The 22,035-nt window shown below is 41.2% G+C and overlaps 1 protein-coding gene across 3 annotated transcripts in view; it reads right to left on the bottom strand.

Moving 5' to 3' along the window:
* Nucleotides 1-22,035, bottom strand: part of LOC125379166 (guanine nucleotide-binding protein G(q) subunit alpha) — a 41,078-nt gene that overhangs the window by 6,865 nt on the left and 12,178 nt on the right. For all 3 annotated transcript variants that reach the window (XM_048395255.1, XM_048395257.1, XM_048395256.1), the window contains exons 3-8: nt 9,998-10,194; nt 7,783-7,937; nt 6,128-6,256; nt 5,353-5,482; nt 4,143-4,296; nt 1,442-1,549 (exon numbers count right to left, since the gene is read on the bottom strand). In XM_048395255.1, coding sequence (XP_048251212.1) covers nt 1,442-1,549; nt 4,143-4,296; nt 5,353-5,482; nt 6,128-6,256; nt 7,783-7,937; nt 9,998-10,194 — 873 coding nt within the window. The remainder of the gene's footprint in view (nt 1-1,441; nt 1,550-4,142; nt 4,297-5,352; nt 5,483-6,127; nt 6,257-7,782; nt 7,938-9,997; nt 10,195-22,035) is intronic.

The following is a 22,035-nucleotide window of genomic DNA, read 5'->3' as shown; positions in this document are numbered from 1 at the left end:
TTAACGCCGCGTTTAACATTATTCCAGTTATATCACGGCATGTCAGCTTAATGTGGGAGGAAAGCCCGAAGTGATGCAGGTCTCAGACGTTTACCACTTCGGTGAAGCCCACGAGCACGGGTATGGTGCTGACAAACCTAGAAACATAATCGGGGTGAACCGGGATTCAAACCCACAATCATAGGTTTCTGGCGTGCCCAAGGGAAACTCTGCACAGCGAATCTCGGCGCCTTAGACGACTGGGCCACCCGGGCCCCCTAGCTACAAAAGAAGTTGCACTTATATTATTTAAAACTATGAATATTATTTAAAACTATGAATCTGAATTCCTTTTTAAGAAAAACACCTTGCAACAATGTCATTTTTATGGCAGGCAAATTCCTTTTTTATTCGATAGCCTGAAGCATAATTATTTTTTTCGGTCCCTAAGATCAACTTGAGGAACAGGATTAAGAGATCGATCTGTTTTGACATTAATAGGACAGGGACCAGGCTAAATAAAATAATAGTCTTGGTTCTCAGGACCACCCCATCATCATAAAGTCTGCTGCACATCGTTTTTATTTCCATTTTCAAAAAAATATATAAAAATCATAATACTTTAACACAATGCACAAAAAATATGGAAAATGGCAACAAAATGAAACATGCAATGAACTTTAGGATGATGTGGCAGCCCCATATTTACCGTTTTAGTGAGTGAGTGAGTGAGTGAGTATGGTTTTACGCCGCTTTTAGCAATATTCCAGCAATATCACGGCGGGGTTCACCAGAAATGGGCTTCACACATTGTAACCATGTCGGGAATCGAACCCTGGTCTTCGGCATGACGAGTGAACGTTTTAACCACTAGGCTACCCGACTGCCCTTTTTACCGTTTTAAGCACCCCCAACTAACTTCTTGACCAATCTGTGAGTAATCATTACAAGTGACCTTCCCAATACCAAATATTTACATGAAGTTTATATTTTCTTGTCCACATTAAAATTCACAGAAAACAGAAGCATAGTGGGAATGTATAACTGTCCAGTGACCATATTGAAAATATATAGTTGGTTGGTTTGTTATTTAACGCCGCACTAAGCAATATTCCAGCTATATGATGGCGGTCTGTGAATAATCGAGTCTGGACCAGACAATCCAGTGATTAATATCATGAGCATCGATCCACGCAATTGGGATCGGTGACATGCATCAACCAAGTCAGCGAGCCTGACCACCCAATCCCGTTAGTGGCCTTTTACGACAAGCATAGTCGCCTTTTACGACAAGCATAGTCGCCTTTTACGACAAGCATAGTCGCCTTTTACAGCAAGCATGGGTTGCTTAAGACCTATTCTACCGCGGATCTTCACGGATCTGAAAATATATAACATTTTAATATCACTGAGCCTATGTCTATGTCCAATGACGGAGTACAAGCGACAGAGCAAGGCTCACCTGTAGCACAAGTGAAGTGCGAGTAGATTATTTTGTCCGGGTCAGGGTTGAGCTCCACAAACATTTTAAGAATGAACTCGCGTGCTGCACCAGCATCTTTCTTTGGACCTGAAACACAACAGTAAAGCATCAGTGATGTGCTGCAACAATAATAACAGCCTTCAAAATTGATGCTCTTCCAATAACCATGACCACACAACCGTGTTGAGGAAAAATAAAACCCAACCAAATGTAGTTCGTTCTCAATGACAAATATTATAGGTGGTTTGATTGTAAAGGCTATCATCACGCACCATTGTAAAACCTGTCATGCTGTTTACAAATTACAAAAAAGTGTGCTACCTGACTGTCAAACGGCAAAAATAAAAGCGTCGGTAGTATGTGTCGGGGTACCCCTATGGCTAAGAAAATATTCACAAGCGATCATTGTTACCATAATTACTGTCATGTGAAATAAAAAAATTATATAATCATACAAATACAAACAGTCCCCACTTGTCTGTTCCCCACTCTTCAGGTGAGATTATTTTATAAATCATTAACTGTTGGACATAATGGGTGCCTACTGATGTCATAGTAAACTTTGACGCAGCAGCAACTTAGTCAGTGGGGATCATTCAGAGAAAACAATTGTAAACTGTAGTTAATGAGCACATATTGCCTACCTTCTGAAAGCCAAATATTGTATTTACCCGTATCCATATATATATATATATAAAAAAATAAATAAAAAAATAAAAAAATAAAAAAATAAAAAAATAAATAAATAAATAAATAAAACAGGAGAGCCAACGATGTATCATTATTACTTGGGACACTGTTTCAGACAACTATGGATGAATTAATACCAGGTACTGTCCATAAACAAAACAGCATTTGGCCATTTTATATTATCTCATAAAAACCAAAATGCTTTACTATCAAAATCAGAATAATTACATCAATTCTAACCCAGACTTAATTTATTTCAACAGCTGTGTATAGCAGGATAGACAGAGTTACCTCCCTTCCACCCCGCTTGCATCACAGAATGACGACATACCTCATTAACATAGAAAATGCTAACGTAGGGACGGACAGAGTTACTTCCCTTTGACTAATGTATCCAAGATGACAGAATCAACCGTATGAAGACCATGAGCAAGAAATTTACATATTTATTTATTGTGACTCAGTTTATCTTTGTTCTTTTCAGTTTGAGAATGTTCAACATATTCATTCACTGTTTCAAAAAAAAGTAAATGCAGAACTTTTTTCAATCATGTGATCTACCTATTCTGGTCAGAACAATACAATGCATTACTTCACTATTCATTTCTTCAATGATTTTATCACACAAAATTTATTTCTGCAACGAAATGAAACATGTAACTCTTCACCCCAAAAATGAGGAATGAATCTGTATTTTAGAAGGATATGGCTTGCATATATATTATATAACCAACGCTGCACTTATCTCAATAAAACAATTCAAATAATATCAACCAAGTCTGACCACCAAATCCAATTAGTCACCTGAAATGGCAAGTATAGCTTTGTTGGTTGGATGGTTTGTTGTTTTACGCCGCACTCAGCAATATTCCAGCTATATGATGGCGGTCTGTAAATAATCAAGTCTGGACCAGACAATCCAGTGATTAATATCATGAACATCGATCAACGCAATTGGGATCGATGACATGCATCAACCAAGTCAGCGAGCCTGACCACCCGTTCCCATTAGTCGCCTTTTATGACAAGCATGGGTTGCTGAAGACCTATTCTACCCCGGAATCTTCCCGGGTACGGCAAGTATAGGTAGCTGGGGACCTATATTCTTATCCAGAATCCCCATGGGTGACCTTCAAAGGTAACAGGTGCCGAAAGACCCACCCTTAAACTCCGGCAAGTAGTATACTAAAGTATATAATGACAGTATCTCACCTGAGTGTCTTTTGATATCAAATATATCAAAGAGTGTTGATATATTTGAAATCAAAAGACATCCAACATCATTCTTCAATTTTTTTCAGTTTGTAGACAGTAATAAGCAGTGTCTTCAGTGTAAAAAAGTACTGCTAACAGCTTCAGTAGCAGAGCCATTAGTGATGTCATTTGATTGTGACGTCACAATGGTCTGCAAAGCATTGTGATGCAATTTCATTGCAGCGATATCTACAGTGTAGATATCGCTTGACTTCATCCAAGCGATATCTCCTGTGGGAGCCAGTTTTGGATGATAAAATGATATCAAATATATATATACAAGTTGAAAGAGGTGAGGTGATATGGGGTTTAACGTCACGTCCAAGAATACTACACTTATAGCGACATGCATGCATGTGTATGTGTGGCTGCTTGTACTAGTCCGGACTAATAGCCGATTTATAGTGCTAGCCCACTGAGATACCATGCCGCAGTTTAACATGAATACCCCACTCAGACACAGTATACTGACTCCGAGCCGACCAGTCCTTGTTTTAGCCCCTTTATGCCGAGCGCCAGACAGGGTAACAACAAGTACCATCTTTTAACGTCTTTTGGTATGACGCGGCCGGGGAACGAACCCTTCCGCTCTCCAGGCAGACGCTCTACTACTGGACCACGGAGGCGGTCACAGCAACCAATGAAGTCACAATACTTTGCAAGGCATTGATGCATTTTCTTTGCAGGATATGTCCTTTGGAAGCCAGTTTTGGAAGGTAAATGTTACAGGACTCACCATCAAACTCAGGGAAGTAGTCGACTAGATGAGAGTGCATAATCTTCTCTTCTAACAGATCCTTCTTATTGAGGAAGAGGATGACGGAGGAGTTCTGGAACCACGGGTAGGTGATAATCGTCCGGAACAATGCTTTCGATTCCTCCATCCGGTTCTGGCAAACAAAACAGAACATGTTACACCAATTTGTATATTTTGGGGTTACATACATCGACTAACTTGATAAAATTGTAAACTTTACATTAAATTGTATATTAATATACTTATCCAATCTCACATTATGCAAATCTTCTTAATGCAGCAGTAGAAACTAACAGTATAAGTCCACTAGTCCTTATAATGATAACGTATAGTAAAACCCATAAAAATGGCAAATTTCTACTAGTCCTTAAGATACCTTCACTATTGGGCAAATTGGCAAGGACTACAGGACTAGTGCCAATTTCTAACACTGTAATACCTTATTCCGATCCTGCTTTGTACGTTCATTCGACCGCGGAATTATCTGACAAACCTTGGCCAACATGATACAGCTCTGATTTTACAATGTTTCCTACGACTCTTCCTGCAGAGACCATGACGAAATGTGACATTGTTCCAACCATTACATGACATTGGCATCGCTGCCCCGACCACTGCTTGAGAAGCGCACTGATTACACTACGTTGGCTGGGCGTGGGTAGATGACAAGAATTTCCTCATCAACAAAAGAGATACATCTTTAATACCGTAAAGGCAACGTTTCGGTATAGATCCTGATACAGTTTTTACATAGACTTGCTACTGTCATTGCGCTACAATCGCCTTGTAGAATGGAGCCCTGGACCACAATGTGTTCAATCACGTCACAATGCCCTATGAACAATAGTGAGTGAGTGAGTTGGGTTTAACGCCGCTTTTAAAAGTATTTCAGTTATATCACGGCGTGTCATGATAATGTGGGAGGAAAGCCCGAAGTGATGCAGGTTTCAGACGTTTACCACTTCGGTGAAACCCACAAGCACGGGTATGGTGCTGACAAACCTAGAAACATAATCGGGGCGAACCGGGATTCGAACCCACAATCATAGGTTTCTGGCGTGCCCAAGGGACGCAACTCTGCAGTGCGAATCGCGGCGCCTTAGACGACTGGGCCACCCGTGCCCCCAATGCCCTATGAACAATAAATACAATTGATAGCCTCACCAGAGAAACACTAACTCCTCCTTACCTCACTATCTGATTCTACCAACACTTGATCATATTCACTTAAGGCTACTAAGAACATGATGGACGTCACGTTTTCAAAACAGTGGATCCACTTCCGTCTCTCGGACCTCTGTCCTCCCACGTCAACCATTCTGGAATGAGATGAGATGATTAGGCGATTCCTCGACATGAAAACACATATAGAATGAAGACTTTTTTAATCACAGCACAAGTTGAACTGTTCCAACAACATATCGCGAGTCAATTTTGAAGATCGGTCAAACTCAACTACAGTGTAATTAATCAAACAAAAAGAAAATATTTTCAAAAGATGACTGCTACAAATTATACTTTTTGTGAAATTGTAAACAGTGAATGATTTCCTAATATGCCCTTGACGTAAAGTTTGAACTTTGCAAGGAAGTTAACAGTGTCATATATTTTTTTTATTTTTTTTTTACGCTGCACTTAGCAATATTCCAGCATGTTTTCATCAAATCTCATGGAAACTTCTTGACTATAAATATTTCAGAGTAGGTTCAAAGGAAAAGGCTAGCCTAGACATGTGTGTGAAAAGGCTATTATTAGTTATGAACTTGAAACGCTAATTACAACAAAATTTGCAGTATTTGACGGACAAAAACGATTGGGAAGTCATTAAATGAGCGGTAAATAATTTAATTTAGCATGTGTGTATCTTTACTATCGACACAGTAATATGTGTATCGTATCGTCACATTAAAACTCATGATGCACTCGTGCACTGATGTATCGATTCACCCCAAGTCTCTACTCACCTAAATATTATACTATCCAAATCAAATGGATATTCTATGATGCCGGTTGTGGGTACTCTCACACGGAGGATGTCAGGTAACGTGGGTAGGTAATCAGTTGCTGCTATTCTGTCCACATTGTTCAGATAGCTGAAACACAGAACACCTCCATTTCAGGCAACACATTTTTGTTTCATCAACAGCATCACGAAAACAGAATCACTAAAACTGTCAAGATGTGTTCCATTTGTTTATTTGTTGTTTAACGCCGCACTCAGCAATATTCCAGCCATAGGACGGTGGTCTGTAAATAGTCGAGTCTGGATAAGATAATCCAGTGATTGACATCATGATGTTTTTGTTAGTTTGTTGTTACGCTGCACTCAGCAATATTCCAGCCAAATGATGTTGGTCTGTAAATAATTGAGTCTGGATAAAACAATCCAGTGATTGACATCATGAGCATCGATCCATGCAATTGGGATACGATGACATTCATCAACCAAGTCAGCGAGCCTGACCACCAGATTCCCTTAGTCGCCTTTACGACAAGCATGGGTTGCTGAAAGCCTATTGTAACAAGGAATCTTCACAGAACTGAATACTCAGTAACACATGGGCGCTGATATACCTAACAAAAAATATTTAGTGATTTTGGGGGACATTGTTTTTATCATGAAGACTGGGCAACACCATGTCATAAAAATATCCTCAAAAAATATTCAAGACTTTCTTTGTTCAGTCTACAATACACGGCTTTGACATCAACTGAGTTCAGGACGAATGCTTATTGCCCATCCAAGAACTATTAAACTTTGAAAGACAAAATACTCTGTGATGAACTCAACATAGGTTTCAAAAATGATCACAGGTCATTGATTATTATTGTTAATCTACAAAGGCACAGTTCATATTCTTCAGATAATACGCTCAGCAATACACAAACATCAAAGTAAATATGAGGTTCAAAATATGTGCAGTTTCAGGACTTGTTTCCAGCGAGGGCATTGCTAGATTTTGGCAATCTACCAAATCAAAGATTGCTACAAAACATGAGCTAATGAATCAGTTAATATTTGCAAGTGACAAGTTTAATGTAGCATGACGAGTTTTTGCTCAAGGAAAAGATATTTCTGATATGTTAGCTGTTTAACGCCACACTCAGCAATATAAACATGGCTCGGTTTGACAATCCAGTGATTGATATTGTGAGCAAAGATCCATGTCAGGTTAAGATGACATGCTATCAACTAAGTCACCGAGCCTGACCACCCTATCCATAAGTCGCTGTAGCTGGCCAGTTTTTGCTCAAGGAAAAAGATATTTCTGATATGTTAGCTGTTTAACGCCACACTAAGCAATATAAACATGGTTCGGTTTGACAATCCAGTGATTGATATTGTGAGCAAAGATCCATGTCAGGTTAAGATGACATGCTATCAACTAAGATGTTAGCTGGTTAATGCCGGACTCAGCAATATAAACATGGCTCGGTTTGACAATCCAGTGATTGATATTGTGAGCAAAGATCCAAGTCAGGTTAACCAAGTCACCGAGTCTGACCACCCTATCCATAAGTCGCTGTAGCTGGCAAAGGATATTAAAATATTTGTGGGCTCGTTGACTGAGCACTGCTCATATCGAACAGTTCCATGTTTGACAGGGGTTCTACTCACTATTTAGCAGAGTCGGTGAGCTGGTATTCTCGACGTCTGTCATAACACTCCTGGATGCCTTGGTCTGCCCACAGACACTTGATAGCTTCCACATACTGGGGCTCGAACGTTGTCACCGTCTCGTAGTCAACATTTCGGATCATAATTGCATTATCCTGAAAATAAGAGGGCATGTTTAGTGTCATCTGAACTGCTTTCAATTTCTGGTAGGTATGGCAGTGCACACCTGCTTGCAAAATGTTTGAAGAGTGTCTGATACACCTCAAATTGTTTGTTTGTTTGTTTGTTTAAAGCTCCACTCAGCAATATTCCAACTATATGACGGCGGTCTGTAAATAATAGAGTCTTGACCAGATAATCGCTCGTGCTCGTATTGATAATTAATGAACAGAATGAAGAAAATCACTACAAATCACACAAAAATGAAACTTATTTACATTATCCAGTGATTGATATCATGAGCATCGATCCACACAATTGGGATCGATGACATGCATCAACCAAGTCAGCAAGCCTGACTGCCTGACTGCCTGACCGCGTTAGTCGCCTCTTACGACAAGCATAGTTGCCTTTTACGGCAAGCAAGGGTTCCTGAAGACCTATTCTACCCCGGATCTTCACGGGTCACATGCACTGGGCCAGGGTGGTGGTCTTGACATGCGAGTACTAGAACCAGACATCAGCCTGATGACCCAACACCTTAACCTCTTGGCCCCTGTCCACCCCTTAAGTTGTGTTTGTTTGCTTGTTGTTTAATGCTCACTCAGCAATATTCCAGGTATATGAAGGTCGTCTGTAAATAATCGATTCTGGACCAGACAATCCAATAATTGACACAAGCATCAGTCCAAGGAATTTTGATACGATGACATGCATCAACCAACTCGGCGAGCATGATCACCTGATCGCCTCTTACGACAAGCATGGGTTGTTACAGACATATTTAACCCGGATCTTCATGGGTGCCACTGACAGGACATGGCTATTGCAAATCAGCTGTCTGTACTTGACAGATGAATGTGAAGAATCTTGGTGCAGGTAAAACAGCTGTCAAGTACAGACAGCTGATTTGCAATAGCCATGTGTCTGTAACAACCCATGCTTGTCGTAAGAGGCGATCAGGTGATCATGCTCGCTGAGTTGGTTGATGCATGACTCGTATCAATTATTGGATTGTCTGGTCCAGTCATCCTGCACATATGCTACAGTTTGTCAGCCTAAAGATGGCCCTGTCAGCTGTCTTCAACATCAACATACATCATCATCCCTCTACAACATCTACAACTTCCTTCTTGTCTGACTCAGGAATTTGGACATATTTAGGACAGGATTAAAGTTTCTTCTTAAAACAGAAAATACTTTTATCAACATGGTCACATAGTACTCATCTTGAGTCAAATTTATCATATTAGATCTTATAGGCTCCAAATTGAGTCACAGTGAAATTAATATTGTTTGTCCGTTGCTTAAAGTCGCACTGGGCCTTATTCCAGCTATATGACGGTGGTCTGTAATAATCAAGTCTGGACCAGACAATCCAGTGATTGACATCCTTAGTGTCATTCTTTGTCTTTGGGAAATGATGACATAATAAAACAGCAAGGCTGAGCTCTCAATATCCTCTGCTGTGGGATTGATAAATCACCCAAAACATTATGTAGCCATTTCAACAGTGGCATTGGAACAATGAGTGGGTTTGGTTTAACTCAGCATTGAACAGTATTTCAGTTATTTCACAGCATGTCAGCATTATGTCTGAGTTCGATGTTTTGTCTGTTTGTTTGTTGTTTAACGCTGCACTCAGCAATATTCCAGCCTTATGACGGCAGGCTGTAAATAATAGAGTCCGGACCAGGTAATCCAGTGATTGATATCATTAACATCGATCCACGCAATTTGGGTACGATGACATGCGTCAACCAAGTCAGCGAGCCTGACCACTGTTAGTGGTCTCCTACGACAACCATGGGTTGAAGAACTTTTCTAACCCGGATCTTTACGAGCAAGCTTGATGTGATACAGGTCTCAGATGTTTACCACTTTGGCAAAACCCACTGGCATGGTTTGACAACTGTTGAAACGAAATGGCTGAAAGTGGGATTTGAAGCCACAATCACTGTTTCCAGTGGGCTCAAAGGAGGCAACTCTATAAAATATATAAAATTGCTGTACAACGGTTAAAGGGAACTCATACAAGTAAACCAACGCCACTTACGGTCTGATTATTTACTGAGTTCACATCTCTGTAAGCAATCTTTAGAGTCTCCATAGCCCTGATCATGGCGTTCATAGCCATGAAGATATTCTGGTACACAATTTTGATGAAGGTGCGCTTGTCATCGTCAGAGTAGCCTGCGCCATGGATAATTCGCATCTGTTTTATGAAGGTACTCTTCCCTGACTCTCCTGTCCCTGTGAACACAAACATGACACACGATTAGTGACAGAATCAAACACGGATCTGTTCATCATTATTGCACTTATATTTTGTTCGTTTGTTGCTTGCTAGACAGCACACTCAGCAATATTCCAGCTGTATGATGTCAGTCTGTAAATTGTAAATAATTGAGTCTGGACCAGTCTGGACAATCCAGTGATTGATATCATGAGCATTGATCCACGCAATTGTGATATGACATGCATCAACCAAGTCAGCGAGCCTGACCACCTGATCCCATTAGTCGCCTCTTACGACAAGCATAGTCGCCTTTTACAGCAAGCACGGGTTGCTGAAGACCTATTCTACCCCAGGTCCTCAGGGTCTGCACTAATATAGCAATGTATATGTGTGTGCGGCTGAATGCATTTCTGTACCAACACAAACAAATGGGAATGACAGTGTTCGAAATATTTTTAAAACCCCAAAAGACAGTCGGCCAAGTGACACGTAAGTGTTGCCTGCCAATCTTCAAAGTTACCTGCCCGTATTGAGATATTACAAATATTGAAAAATCATAAATGTAAGAGACAAATCGCTTCATGATTCTGTTCAAATAATGCAAACAACTACCAGAGTCTACAAGGAGTTATAATAAAACAGAATACGTAAGTAGTCATAAATTTATCGACAAGACTTTCGATCTGGTGAAGGAATAGTGATTAACATCAGCAGAATCCATCTGATAAATTGGGACACAATGACATGCATCAATCAAGTCAGAGGTGAGGTGAAATTGGGTTTAACGTCGCGTCCAAGATTATTGCACTTATTTAGCGACGTGCATGCACGTGTATGTGTGTGTGTGGCTGCTTGTACTAGTCCGGACTGATGCCGATTTATAGTGCTAGCTCACTGAGATACCATGCAGCAGTTTAACATGAATACCCCACTCAGACACAGTATACTGACTCCGAGCCGACCAGTCCTTGTTTTAGCTTTAGCCCCTTAATGCCGAGCGCCAGACAGGGTAACAACAAGTACAATCTTTTAACGTCTTTTTGTATGACGCGGCCCGGGATCAAACCCTGGACCTTCCGCTCTCCGGGCGGACGCTCTACCACAAGACCACGGAGGCGGTCCAATCAAGTCAGAAAGCCTAACCGAACCCATTAGTCGCCATGACAAGCAATGGTTGGTGAAGGCCAACTGTAAGGCGGATCTTCACCGGTCAACCTTTGACTGCATAGAATCAACACTACACCTATCCTAAATGTTCGGGGAGCAGGGTATGAGTAGCTCCAGTTGTTCGCCCATCCTACAACACAACAATCAGCCCACTGCTTTCTCTGTTTATCTTGACAAGGTGGGCATCACAGTAAGGTAAACTACCAATGACTTGACACATCACAGTTTAGGATCGGTCTGGATCTAAGCTAAAAACTAACTGCAATATTTCACATAATGAGTGAGTGAGTAAGGTTTTACGCCACTTTTAGCATTATTTCAGCAATATCACGGCAGGGGACACCAGAAATGGGCTTCACACATTGTACCCATGTTGGAAATCAAACCCGGGTCTTCGGCGTGATAAGCGAACGCTTTAACCACTAGGCTACCCGACCGCCCCTTCACATAATGGGTTTCACATGCTGTTCTCGAAGAGAATCCTCACTGGTATAATAACGGTAACGCTATTTTTCAGGGCATTATCATTTGCAGAAGCAAAAGGTCTTCCATTAACTGCCCGACGAAAGAGCAGTTGAAAAGACCATGGGCTTCAGCAAATGATAATGCCCTGAAAAATAATGTTACCGTTATTATAGCTAAAATGGATGGAATTTTTTATCAAATAAAACGAAACAACAATATCGGGTTTGAAACAGTTACTGCAATCAACACGAATGTCACTGACCCACTTTTCAAAATATGGAAACGTCATAGAACAAACCAGATTACGTAACTATTGAACGTGACGTCACTGATCCTATCCAATGACATCACCTTACAATGGCCATGATAATTTTTTAAATAGGTACCCCATCACCCCCAAGATGTAAACCCATTTTTAAAATATTTTAAATAAAGACGAGGGCACTGTACATGCTGTAAGCATGATGAATGTTTGGCCAACTAAATGATATGTCATAAAATGTCCAAATATGTCCTAAGGTGATCTGCCTCTAGCAAAATGCCTGCATCGTGAAGGATACATATTTGTATGTAGCTGTAAAATGATGGATATAGTGACATGTAATCAACCAAGTCAGCGAGCCTGACCACCCGATCCCGTTAGACGCCTCTTACGACAGGCATAGTCGCCTTTTACGGCAAGCATGGGTTGCTGAAGACCTATTCCACCCCGGATCTTCCCGGGTCTCATGAAAGAAAGAAATAAGTCAAGTAGGAAAACATATCGATACAAAACATATTTCCACAGCATATTTGAGCACACAAAAATGACCACTATGGCTCTCAAGACTTTGGCATCCCCAGAATCCATCACTGTGAAAATCCATCAATCCTCATCAACAAGCTTCACATGACCAGCATATCTCCGTTTCATTGAAGCATATCTGAATGCATCTTCCCGAGGCAAGAGAGTTTACTGACTGTGAAAGTCCAGTTTCCACCCTTGCCGAGCTAGTATTCATGGTAATGAAAAAAACCTGTTTTGCTGGATTTAATAATCGACACAAAGCATTACGTAGATGTAAATACGAAACAAGAAAACAACTGGAAAAGTACTAGTCTGGATGTGCTAGTTTTTTTTCAGTGCTCAATACAAAATGTACTTTACAGGAGGTAATTTGTAGGCACTTTCAACATTCAAAAATAAAACTAAGTCCATTGACATGGCAGAAACAGGCCATAGGCATTATGCTAATTAGCCTGGAAAAAAGTTATCAAAACAATAAAAATAACAGCTATGTTTATGTACATAATAATAATGACATGTAAGTTGTTGTTTGAGAATGGAATATGTTACTTTTATGTTCTTATATTTTGACGATGATTCACTATCCCACTATGCCACTCACAAATCACTAACCACTGACAAATCACATGCACGTGGGTTTCAAGCACCTGTTTCACCTGTCGTCAAGGTGTCATAGGTCATGGACATTCACCTTGATCTACTAACACCTGGTTATGCTCAGTTTCACCATAGTCTGTTTTGTTCATATTTTTACACACTTTTACGTGTAAAAAGACATAAAAACCTTTGATACGCTGTATTTGTGCCAAGGCCCAATTAGTACTAATTGAGTTGTTTGACTATTTATACATTTTGTATATTAACTGCATTTATTTAAAATCTGAGATCGAAAAAACAGGTTTTTTTCATTTCCGTGAGTACTTTAGGCTAGTATTATGTATGGAGTTAGATTTTGGCTGGACTAACGAGTCTATGCATAGTCCAATCAAAATCAGGCATTGAAAACGAAATCCGGTATGTAAACTGTCATGCAGATTTCGGTCGATTGCAGAATTTGCAAACCATGTGCACCGCCAACTCTTTGTCAACAGATATTTTACAATCTTTTCATGTTTTTTTATCAAGGTGCTCACGTGATTTGATGCTCTTCGTGATGCAAGATCCGTTTTATCACAATATAGATCTTGATTATTGATCAGATTGTCTTGACTTGGCGCCATTTGGTTTGAAGCAAATGCAAGTGATATGAGGGGTGGAAACTGATTGGTCCATAGGAGAGGCATAGAAGGGACATAACTTAAATTGAGCCCAGGCCTTTCTCAGCAAGCATTGGTTGGTGAAGACCTTTTCAACCCCGGATCTTCACGGGTCTCAAAATTAGTGAATGGATTGAGTTTATTAGCACCATTGTCCAGATTTACACAGTGAGCACTTCAGTTGTTACATTTTTTCATCCATAAACGCAAAACAATACATTGAAGACAATTCCTAAAACAAGGACTTTCCAATCCGTGATTGCCCATAGTCTGCCCCCAAATCTCCACCACCCCCCTCCCCAAATCTTAGAACCCAAGGCCATTTATACACCTGGATTCTCCATGGCAACCGACATATGTCTGTACCACCAAGATCTGACCTTCCAGGAACCTCCCAACCAAGTATTCTCCATAGCAACCGACACAACCCCCCCGATCTGACCAACCAGTGACTCTCCTCACACAGGATTCTCCATAACAACCCACACAACTATGTACCCCCAGATCTGACCAACCAGTGACTCTCCTCACACAGGATTCTCCATAACAACCCACACAACTATGTACCCCCAGATCTGACCAACCAGTGACTCTCCTCACACAGGATTCTCCATAGCAACCGACAACTATGTACCCCCAGATCTGACCCAGGATTCTCCATAGCAACCGACACAACTATGTACCCCCAGATCTGACCCAGGGACCAACTCATCCAGCATCACCCATGGTGCAGCATGAGCCTAAACCTCAGCTACAAAGACGTCCACAACACCACGACTATAAACCTCAGCTACAAAGATGTCCACAACACCACGACTACCACAGGGCACAAGTGAGTGAGTCAGTATATGGATCCTGCCGATAAAGAGGGAATTATTGAGTCAGTGCTTACAGCTCACAGAGGAGTACATGCAGCAGGAGCCACACCCAACAAGCAGCCCGCAACAACACATCTTCATAGAGCATGTATTCTCCACCAGTCTGTATTGATCTGTAATGACTGGAGTCCTCCATGCATTGTACAGGGTTGCCTGCCTGGCTGGCTAGCTGCTGGCTGCTGGCAGGCTGGCTGGCCGACCGGCAGTGTTATTATCAATGCTCGTTGTGGGATGAATGACCGACAACTCAACCAGTGGGTCACACACGGTCTGTTTGCTGTCTTCAGCTCTAGGTTTACTATCCACCAGCTTCAAAATCATTCCCAACAAACTTTCCATGGCTATCATCATGGGAAGACAATGACACAAGGTGTTCCTGTGACAATCTACGTTGCAGAACATTCAGGTACTTATCAAGTCACCACAACAGCAGTGTTTTAAACCACACAGAAATACGCGTCCACTAGGCACCAAAGTCTGGAATGGACTCAAGAAAAACGTATTGGGAAGTAATATTCATTGTGCCAAATTTGTGACAAAAAGTAAAAAGGTCCTGTCTTTAAAGTAATTATCAAATAATACAGTACACTACACCATTTCATTACCTGACAGGGCCCCATATTTCCTGTAAGGGCCCTTAATATTAATTGTTTGGGTTTCCCTGGATGCATAATTCAGAGCTACAGATAAGTAGTGTATTTGTGTAAAATATTAAAAACCCAATTTCTTTCAATTTACTTGCAAGCAGAAATGTGTGCATTAAACAAAAAACTCAAATGTTTCAAAACACCTCGCGTAAGCACATGTACAAAGGAGCTCATTTCCGAGTCAAGCCAATATATTTAGAACACTTATATACATCTAAAACATTATTTCGTTTTGTTAAATCTTAAAATGTTCACTAATTTTGGGAAAAACCGATTAGAGTCATGAATAGGTGAGTATAAAAATATTGGTTACGCAATGAAAAATTTCATAACCCAAGTAAAATAGAAACCCTAGAGTATCGGGTAAAAGCTCAATTGCTCATAAAGTTATCTGGAGCTCTGATAATTTTGTAGGTCAAGGTAAAACAGTATTGCAGTATCATTTTTCAGTATCAATCTTCAACTGCAAATTGTCCTTGATGGTCACCCTAACGTCACCACCTACCTCACTGGGTGAGTGAGTGAGTTTGGTTTTACACCGCTTTTAGCAATATTTAGCAATATTAGCTTAAACCACTAGGCTACCGGACCACCCCGCCTACCTCACTGACCTAAGACAGTCAGAAATGTTTTTACCTGAAGTTCAGGGTTAGAACAGGTCCTCAGCGACCTATGCTTATGCCGTAAAAGGCAACTATACTTGTCGTAAGAGGGGACAAGCAGGATTGTGTGGTCAGGTTCGCCAAGCTGGTTGATGCATGTCCTTGTAACCAAATTGCGTGAATCAAAAGTCATGATGTCAATCACTGGATTGTATGGTCCAGATTCTATTTACAGACTGCCGTAATATAGCGGGAACATTGCTGAGTGTGGGGTTAAACAACACGTAAACAATCAGAGTGAGTGAGTATGGTTTTACGCCGCTTTTAGCAATATTCCAGCAATATCACGACGGGGGACACCAGAAAAGGGCTTCACACATTGTACCCATGTCGGGAATCGAACCCGGGTCTTCGGCGTGACGAGCGAATGCTTTAACCACTAGGCTACCCGACCGCCCCTTAAACAATCAGAAATTAATTAGTCAATGAAGAGATTTTCACAGCCTAAATATGCCTGAAAAGCCTACAAACCCAATAGTGGCCAGACACACCTAAAACCCTGAATTTGTAATAAATTTCTACTTGCCCTCTGATTATCCCTATCATTACGGCACCCATATTGTTAATGTTTCTCATGTTTCTCAAGCAGAGTGAGTGAGTGAGTGAGTGAGTGAGTGAGTGAGTTTTAACGCCGCTTTTAACATTATTCCAGTTATATCACGGCGTGTCAGCTTAATGTGGGAGGAAAGCCCGAAGTGATGCCGGTCTAAGACGTTTACCACTTCGGTGAAACCCACGGGTATGGTGCTGACAAACAAGCAGCAAGAGAGCGAAAATAAATGAATAAAAATATTTAAAATATTTTTCATCGAAAGTGTGTTCAAGTTTTGAAACCTTGGCTATAGTCCTTGAGGTAAATCTATTCGCTTTGCTCTGTAACCAGATTTTTAATATATACAGCTTAAAAAGATCAAGCTGACCTGGGTTTTTTAATGAGTCAGTAATGGCTGGATTATATTATTATTATTACCACATCGGGGCATACATTTCCACAAAGGGAGAGGAAATTGAGATAAGAAAAGATCTTATTATTTCACGTCGGAATGTAAATCCAGGGAGGGTGGGTAAAAAGACAACACAGGAGTGAGTGAGTATGGTTTTACGCCGCTTTTAGCAAAAATCCAGCAATATCACGGCGGGGGACACCAGAAATGGGCTTCACACATTGTACCCATGTCAGGAATCGAACCCGGGTTTTCGGCATGATGAGCGAACGCTTTAACCACTAGGCTACCCGACCGCCCTGGCAACGCAGGAAAAACTATGGACAGCGTTAGACCAGGAGGACAAAGCTACAGGCATATGGCTAGAATATTGCTGAGCGTGGCGTTAAACGAACATAGACACTTTCACGGCAGAATATTGACATTTCACCAAAAACTCACACTAGCTTAATCATTTCTGAATTTCTCACAGTTATTCATGTCACACTGCATTGAACTATGTGAAAATTGTGAAAAATGTGATGTCGGGTAATGTGGGTAGGTAATCAGTTGCTGCTATTCTGTCCACATTGTTCAGATAGCTGAAACACAGAACACCTCCATTGCAGGCAACACATTCTTGTTTCATCAACAGCATCATGAAAACAGCATCACGAAAACTGTCAAGTAGTGTTCCATTTGTTTATTTGTTGTTTAATGTCGCACTCAGCAATATTCCAGCTACAGCAGTCTCTAAATAATAGAACCTGGACTAGACAATCCAGTGATTGACATCATGAGCATCGATCTAAACTATTGGGATACAATGACTTGCATCAACCATGTCTGCGAGCCTGACCGTCCGGTCCCGTTAGTCGCCTCTTACGACAAGCATCATCATCTTTTACAGCAGGCATGGGTTGCTGAATGTCTATTCTGACCCAGGTTCAGAAAGTTCTGATCCCTGCTGTTATATTATTAGGTTAATTCATACATACTGTGATAAGATCCCTTTGTACAACGGCACCGAGGGTCACCAAAACATAATGAGAATGCAATTACATACCTAGTTCTTAATTCAACTAGCTTTCAGCACACTGTATAATAAAGGCATACTGGCACTATTCGTATTCAAGCCACATCAACATACAGACTAACTTGCAACATCTCCCCAAGGTAAGAGTGTCCACTAGCCTTGTTATCAAAGTCTTGTTTCCACGCTTGCCACATCAAGCCCACTTTCCTGTGCTGAATATGATTGAACTATCACACATATCGATTGTCCAATCAGAGAACGTTTCACAAAATCAACATCCACGACAAAGTACACCTTCGTATGAAAGGTATTTACCGCTGTCTTTGTTGATACGAATATGTCTTTTTCATCTATTAAAGCCCTCGAACGATTTTTGTGTCAGGGGTGAAATCCCGAATGTTTTCGTTATCTGATCGACTTGTTCATTGCCTGTGGTAGTCACTATCTTTGTGAACCTATACAAGATAAGAACAGAGATCTGACTGGATATCTCGCTTTCATTGCAAGTGGCACAACTCGTTATCCACACGAGGTGGTGTCAGGGTTGAACCAAGAAAAGGGGCCTTGATGTGGCAAGGGTAGAAACTAGGCTTTGATATAGGCCAGTGGACATGCTTGCCTCGGGAAGATGTAGAAACTAGGCTTTGATATAGGCCAGTGGACACGCTTGCCTCGGGAAGATGTAGAAACTAGGCTTTGATATAGGCCAGTGGACACGCTTGCCTCGGGAAGATGTAGAAACTAGGCTTTGATATAGGCCAGTGGACACGCTTGCCTCGGGAAGATGTAGAAACTAGGCTTTGATATAGGCCAGTGGACACGCTTGCCTCGGGAAGATGTAGAAACTAGGCTTTGATATAGGCCAGTGGACACGCTTGCCTCGGGAAGATGTAGAAACTAGGCTTTGATATAGGCTAGTGGACACGCTTGCCTCGGGAAGATGTAGAAACTAGGCTTTGATATAGGCCAGTGGACACGCTTGCCTCGGGAAGATGTAGAAACTAGGCTTTGATATAGGCTAGTGGACACGCTTGTCTCGAGAAGATGTAGAAACTGGGCTTTGATATAGGCTAGTGGACACGCTTGCCTCGGGAAGATGTAGAAACTAGGCTTTGATATATGTTAGTGGACATGCTTGCCTCGGTAAGATGTAGAAACTAGGCTTTGATATAGGTTAGTGGACATGCTTGCCTCGGGAAGATGTAGAAACTAGGCTTTGATATAGACTAGTGGACACGCTTGTCTCGGGAAGATGTAGAAACTAGCCTTTGATATAGGCTAGTTGACACGCTTGCCTCAGGAAGATGAACTAGCATGTAACAGCTAGTGTAGAATTGGATCCTTGTGGGATCATATTGTGATTGTGTGGTATGGTCTCTGTACAACATCACTGCTTCTGTGACCAGTGCCGGGCAAAGAATCTGTCTGACCACATGACACCCGGCACTTGACCTCAAGAGCCTGTTTCCTATTGCCACTTCAAACATCAAGCACTGCACACTGATACATGTATCACAGATCATCACCGTGACTCCGACACCCACTACATACCAGTCACAGGGCTCTGACATCTATCACAGATCATCACTGTGACCCACCCACTCACTACACACCAGTCACAGAAGTGAGACATGAGACAAGAGGCAACTAGCAGGATCGGGTGGTCAGGCTCATCATAAAACAATTGCATAGATCGATGCTCATGATGTCAATCACTGGATTTTCTGGGCCAGATCGGATTACATACTGATCAACATCATACAGCTAAAATATTGCTTAGTATTGGGTTAAACAACAAACATATGGCATGCTTCATTTGACTTCAAGGGGTCTTAATGTTGGTTTGGTTGGTTTGTTGTTTTACGCCGCACTCAGCAATAATCCAGCTGAATGACTGCAGTCTGTAAAATAATCAAGTCCGAACCAGACAATCCAGTGATTTTTAGCAATATTCCAGCAAAATCATGGCGGGGGGACACCAGAAATGGGCTTCACACATTGTACCCATGTCGGGTCTTCGGCGTGCTGTGCAAACGCTTTAACCACTAGGCTACCTGACCGCCCCTAGTCGCCTTTGACAGCAAGCATAGTCGCCTTATAGCTACCACTTCTGATGACTACAACACCCTTCCTACCATGTGAGATATGGTGTCCTGTCACAGTTCATCATGCACCCTTAGATGTTTCCACTCGATGAAGTATGAAATCTAGAGCCCGAATTTTACTTCATTTTGAAACAGATTAGGTTCAAGTAAGTGAGTGTGGCTTTTAGCACCTTTGGGCAATATTCCAGCAATATCATGGCATGGGACACCAGAAATGGGCTATTCTACCCCGGATCTTCACGGGTCAGAAGTCTTAATGAAATCATAGGATCATGCCAAGAAGTGTTGCCCTTACGAAAGTTGGGGATTTCCCTGTCTAAATATACTCTTCAGCAGTGAGTCATGACACTAAGGCATGAACAATCTGACATTCAATTGTATTAAAACATAGAATAGAAAAATAACCAGGGCCCGACTTAGCTATATGTAACATGCACAAGCGCAACCCTTTTATTCTAAAATGCAACCTTTTATTCTAAAATGCAACCTAAATTTCTAAAATGCAACCATTTATTCTAAAATGCAACCTTTTATTCTAAAATGCAACCTAAATTTCTAAAATGCAAACTTTTATTCGAAAATGCAACCAAGTGCAAGTGAACAAATTTTGTGTCTTCATTAAACTATTTTTTGCCTACACAACATAGGTTTTTGAACACACTCAATACACCTAAGCTTTCTTTACCATAATACATCCCTAATCCCTGTGTGATTTGTCATGCCCTCTTGGGCTTGACGTCATGAAGCTGTGGGTACTCTCAAGATCATGTACTGTACAAGAGTTTCATCTCTCACTGATGTTGCCAATCGTACCACGTTATATTAAATTATGCAACTAGTGAGTGTGTATGGTTTTACGCCACTTGTAGCAATATTCCAGTAATATCATGGCAGGAGACACCAGAAATGTGCTTCACAGATGGTACCTATTTCGGGAATCGAACCTGGGTCTTCAGCGTGGTCAGCAAGCGCTTTAACCACTAGGCTACACAACAGCCCCTATGCAACTAGTGATAATATTTATACATCATTTGTATCAAGTGAGTTGTGTTTTAACGCCGCTTTTAACAGTATTCCAGTTATATAGCAGCGTGTCAGCTTAATGTGGGAGGAAAGCCCGAAGTGAAGCAGGTTTCAGATGTTTACCACTCGGTGAAACCCACGAGCATGGGTATGGTGCTGACAAACCTAGAAACATAATCAGGGCAAACCGTGATTCGAACCCACAATCATAGGTTTCTGGCATGCCCAAGGGATGTAACTCTACACAGCGAATCGCAGCGCCTTAGACAACTGGGCCACCCGTGCCCCCCAAACTGTATCAAGAATCATGACAGTCATCAGAAATTTTATATTTAGATAAATTTATCGGACCAAGGCACAACCTGATTCTGTCTGGTGCAACTAGATTTTAATGTCAACATGCATGTGATGCAAGTTAAATCGAGTCCCGTAAGTCGAGCCCTGATGAAACACTGGACTCGGCAATATTCCAGCTCTATGACGGCGACCTGTAAAACAATTCTTGACCAGGCAATCCAGGAAGTGATATGAGCAATTAACCATGACATGGATCAAACAAGTAACAAAACCCAAGCTTGTTGTAACCAAGTTAATGAGGCTGACCACTTGATCCATGCCATTGTATCCCAATTGCGTGGATTGATGCTCATGACGTCGATCACTGGATTGTCTGGTCCAGACTGCTATCATCTAGCTGGAATATTGCTGAGTGTGGCATTTACAAAAAAAAACAAAAAAACAAAACAATAATGAAACCATTATTAAAGGTGCAAAAACACTCAGATGGACAATTTAATATGATTGTAGTGAGTGAGTATGGTTTTATGCTGCTTTTAGCAATATTCCAGCAATATCATGGCGGCATACACCAGAAATTTAGTCCACTAGTCCTTATAATGTTGAAAT

Source organism: Haliotis rufescens, unplaced genomic scaffold, assembly GCF_023055435.1.
Source record: "Haliotis rufescens isolate VD_foot unplaced genomic scaffold, xgHalRufe1.0.p SCAF_14, whole genome shotgun sequence".
Classification (NCBI taxonomy): Eukaryota; Metazoa; Mollusca; class Gastropoda; order Lepetellida; family Haliotidae; genus Haliotis; species Haliotis rufescens.
This window is presented reverse-complemented; position numbering and strand designations above follow the sequence as displayed.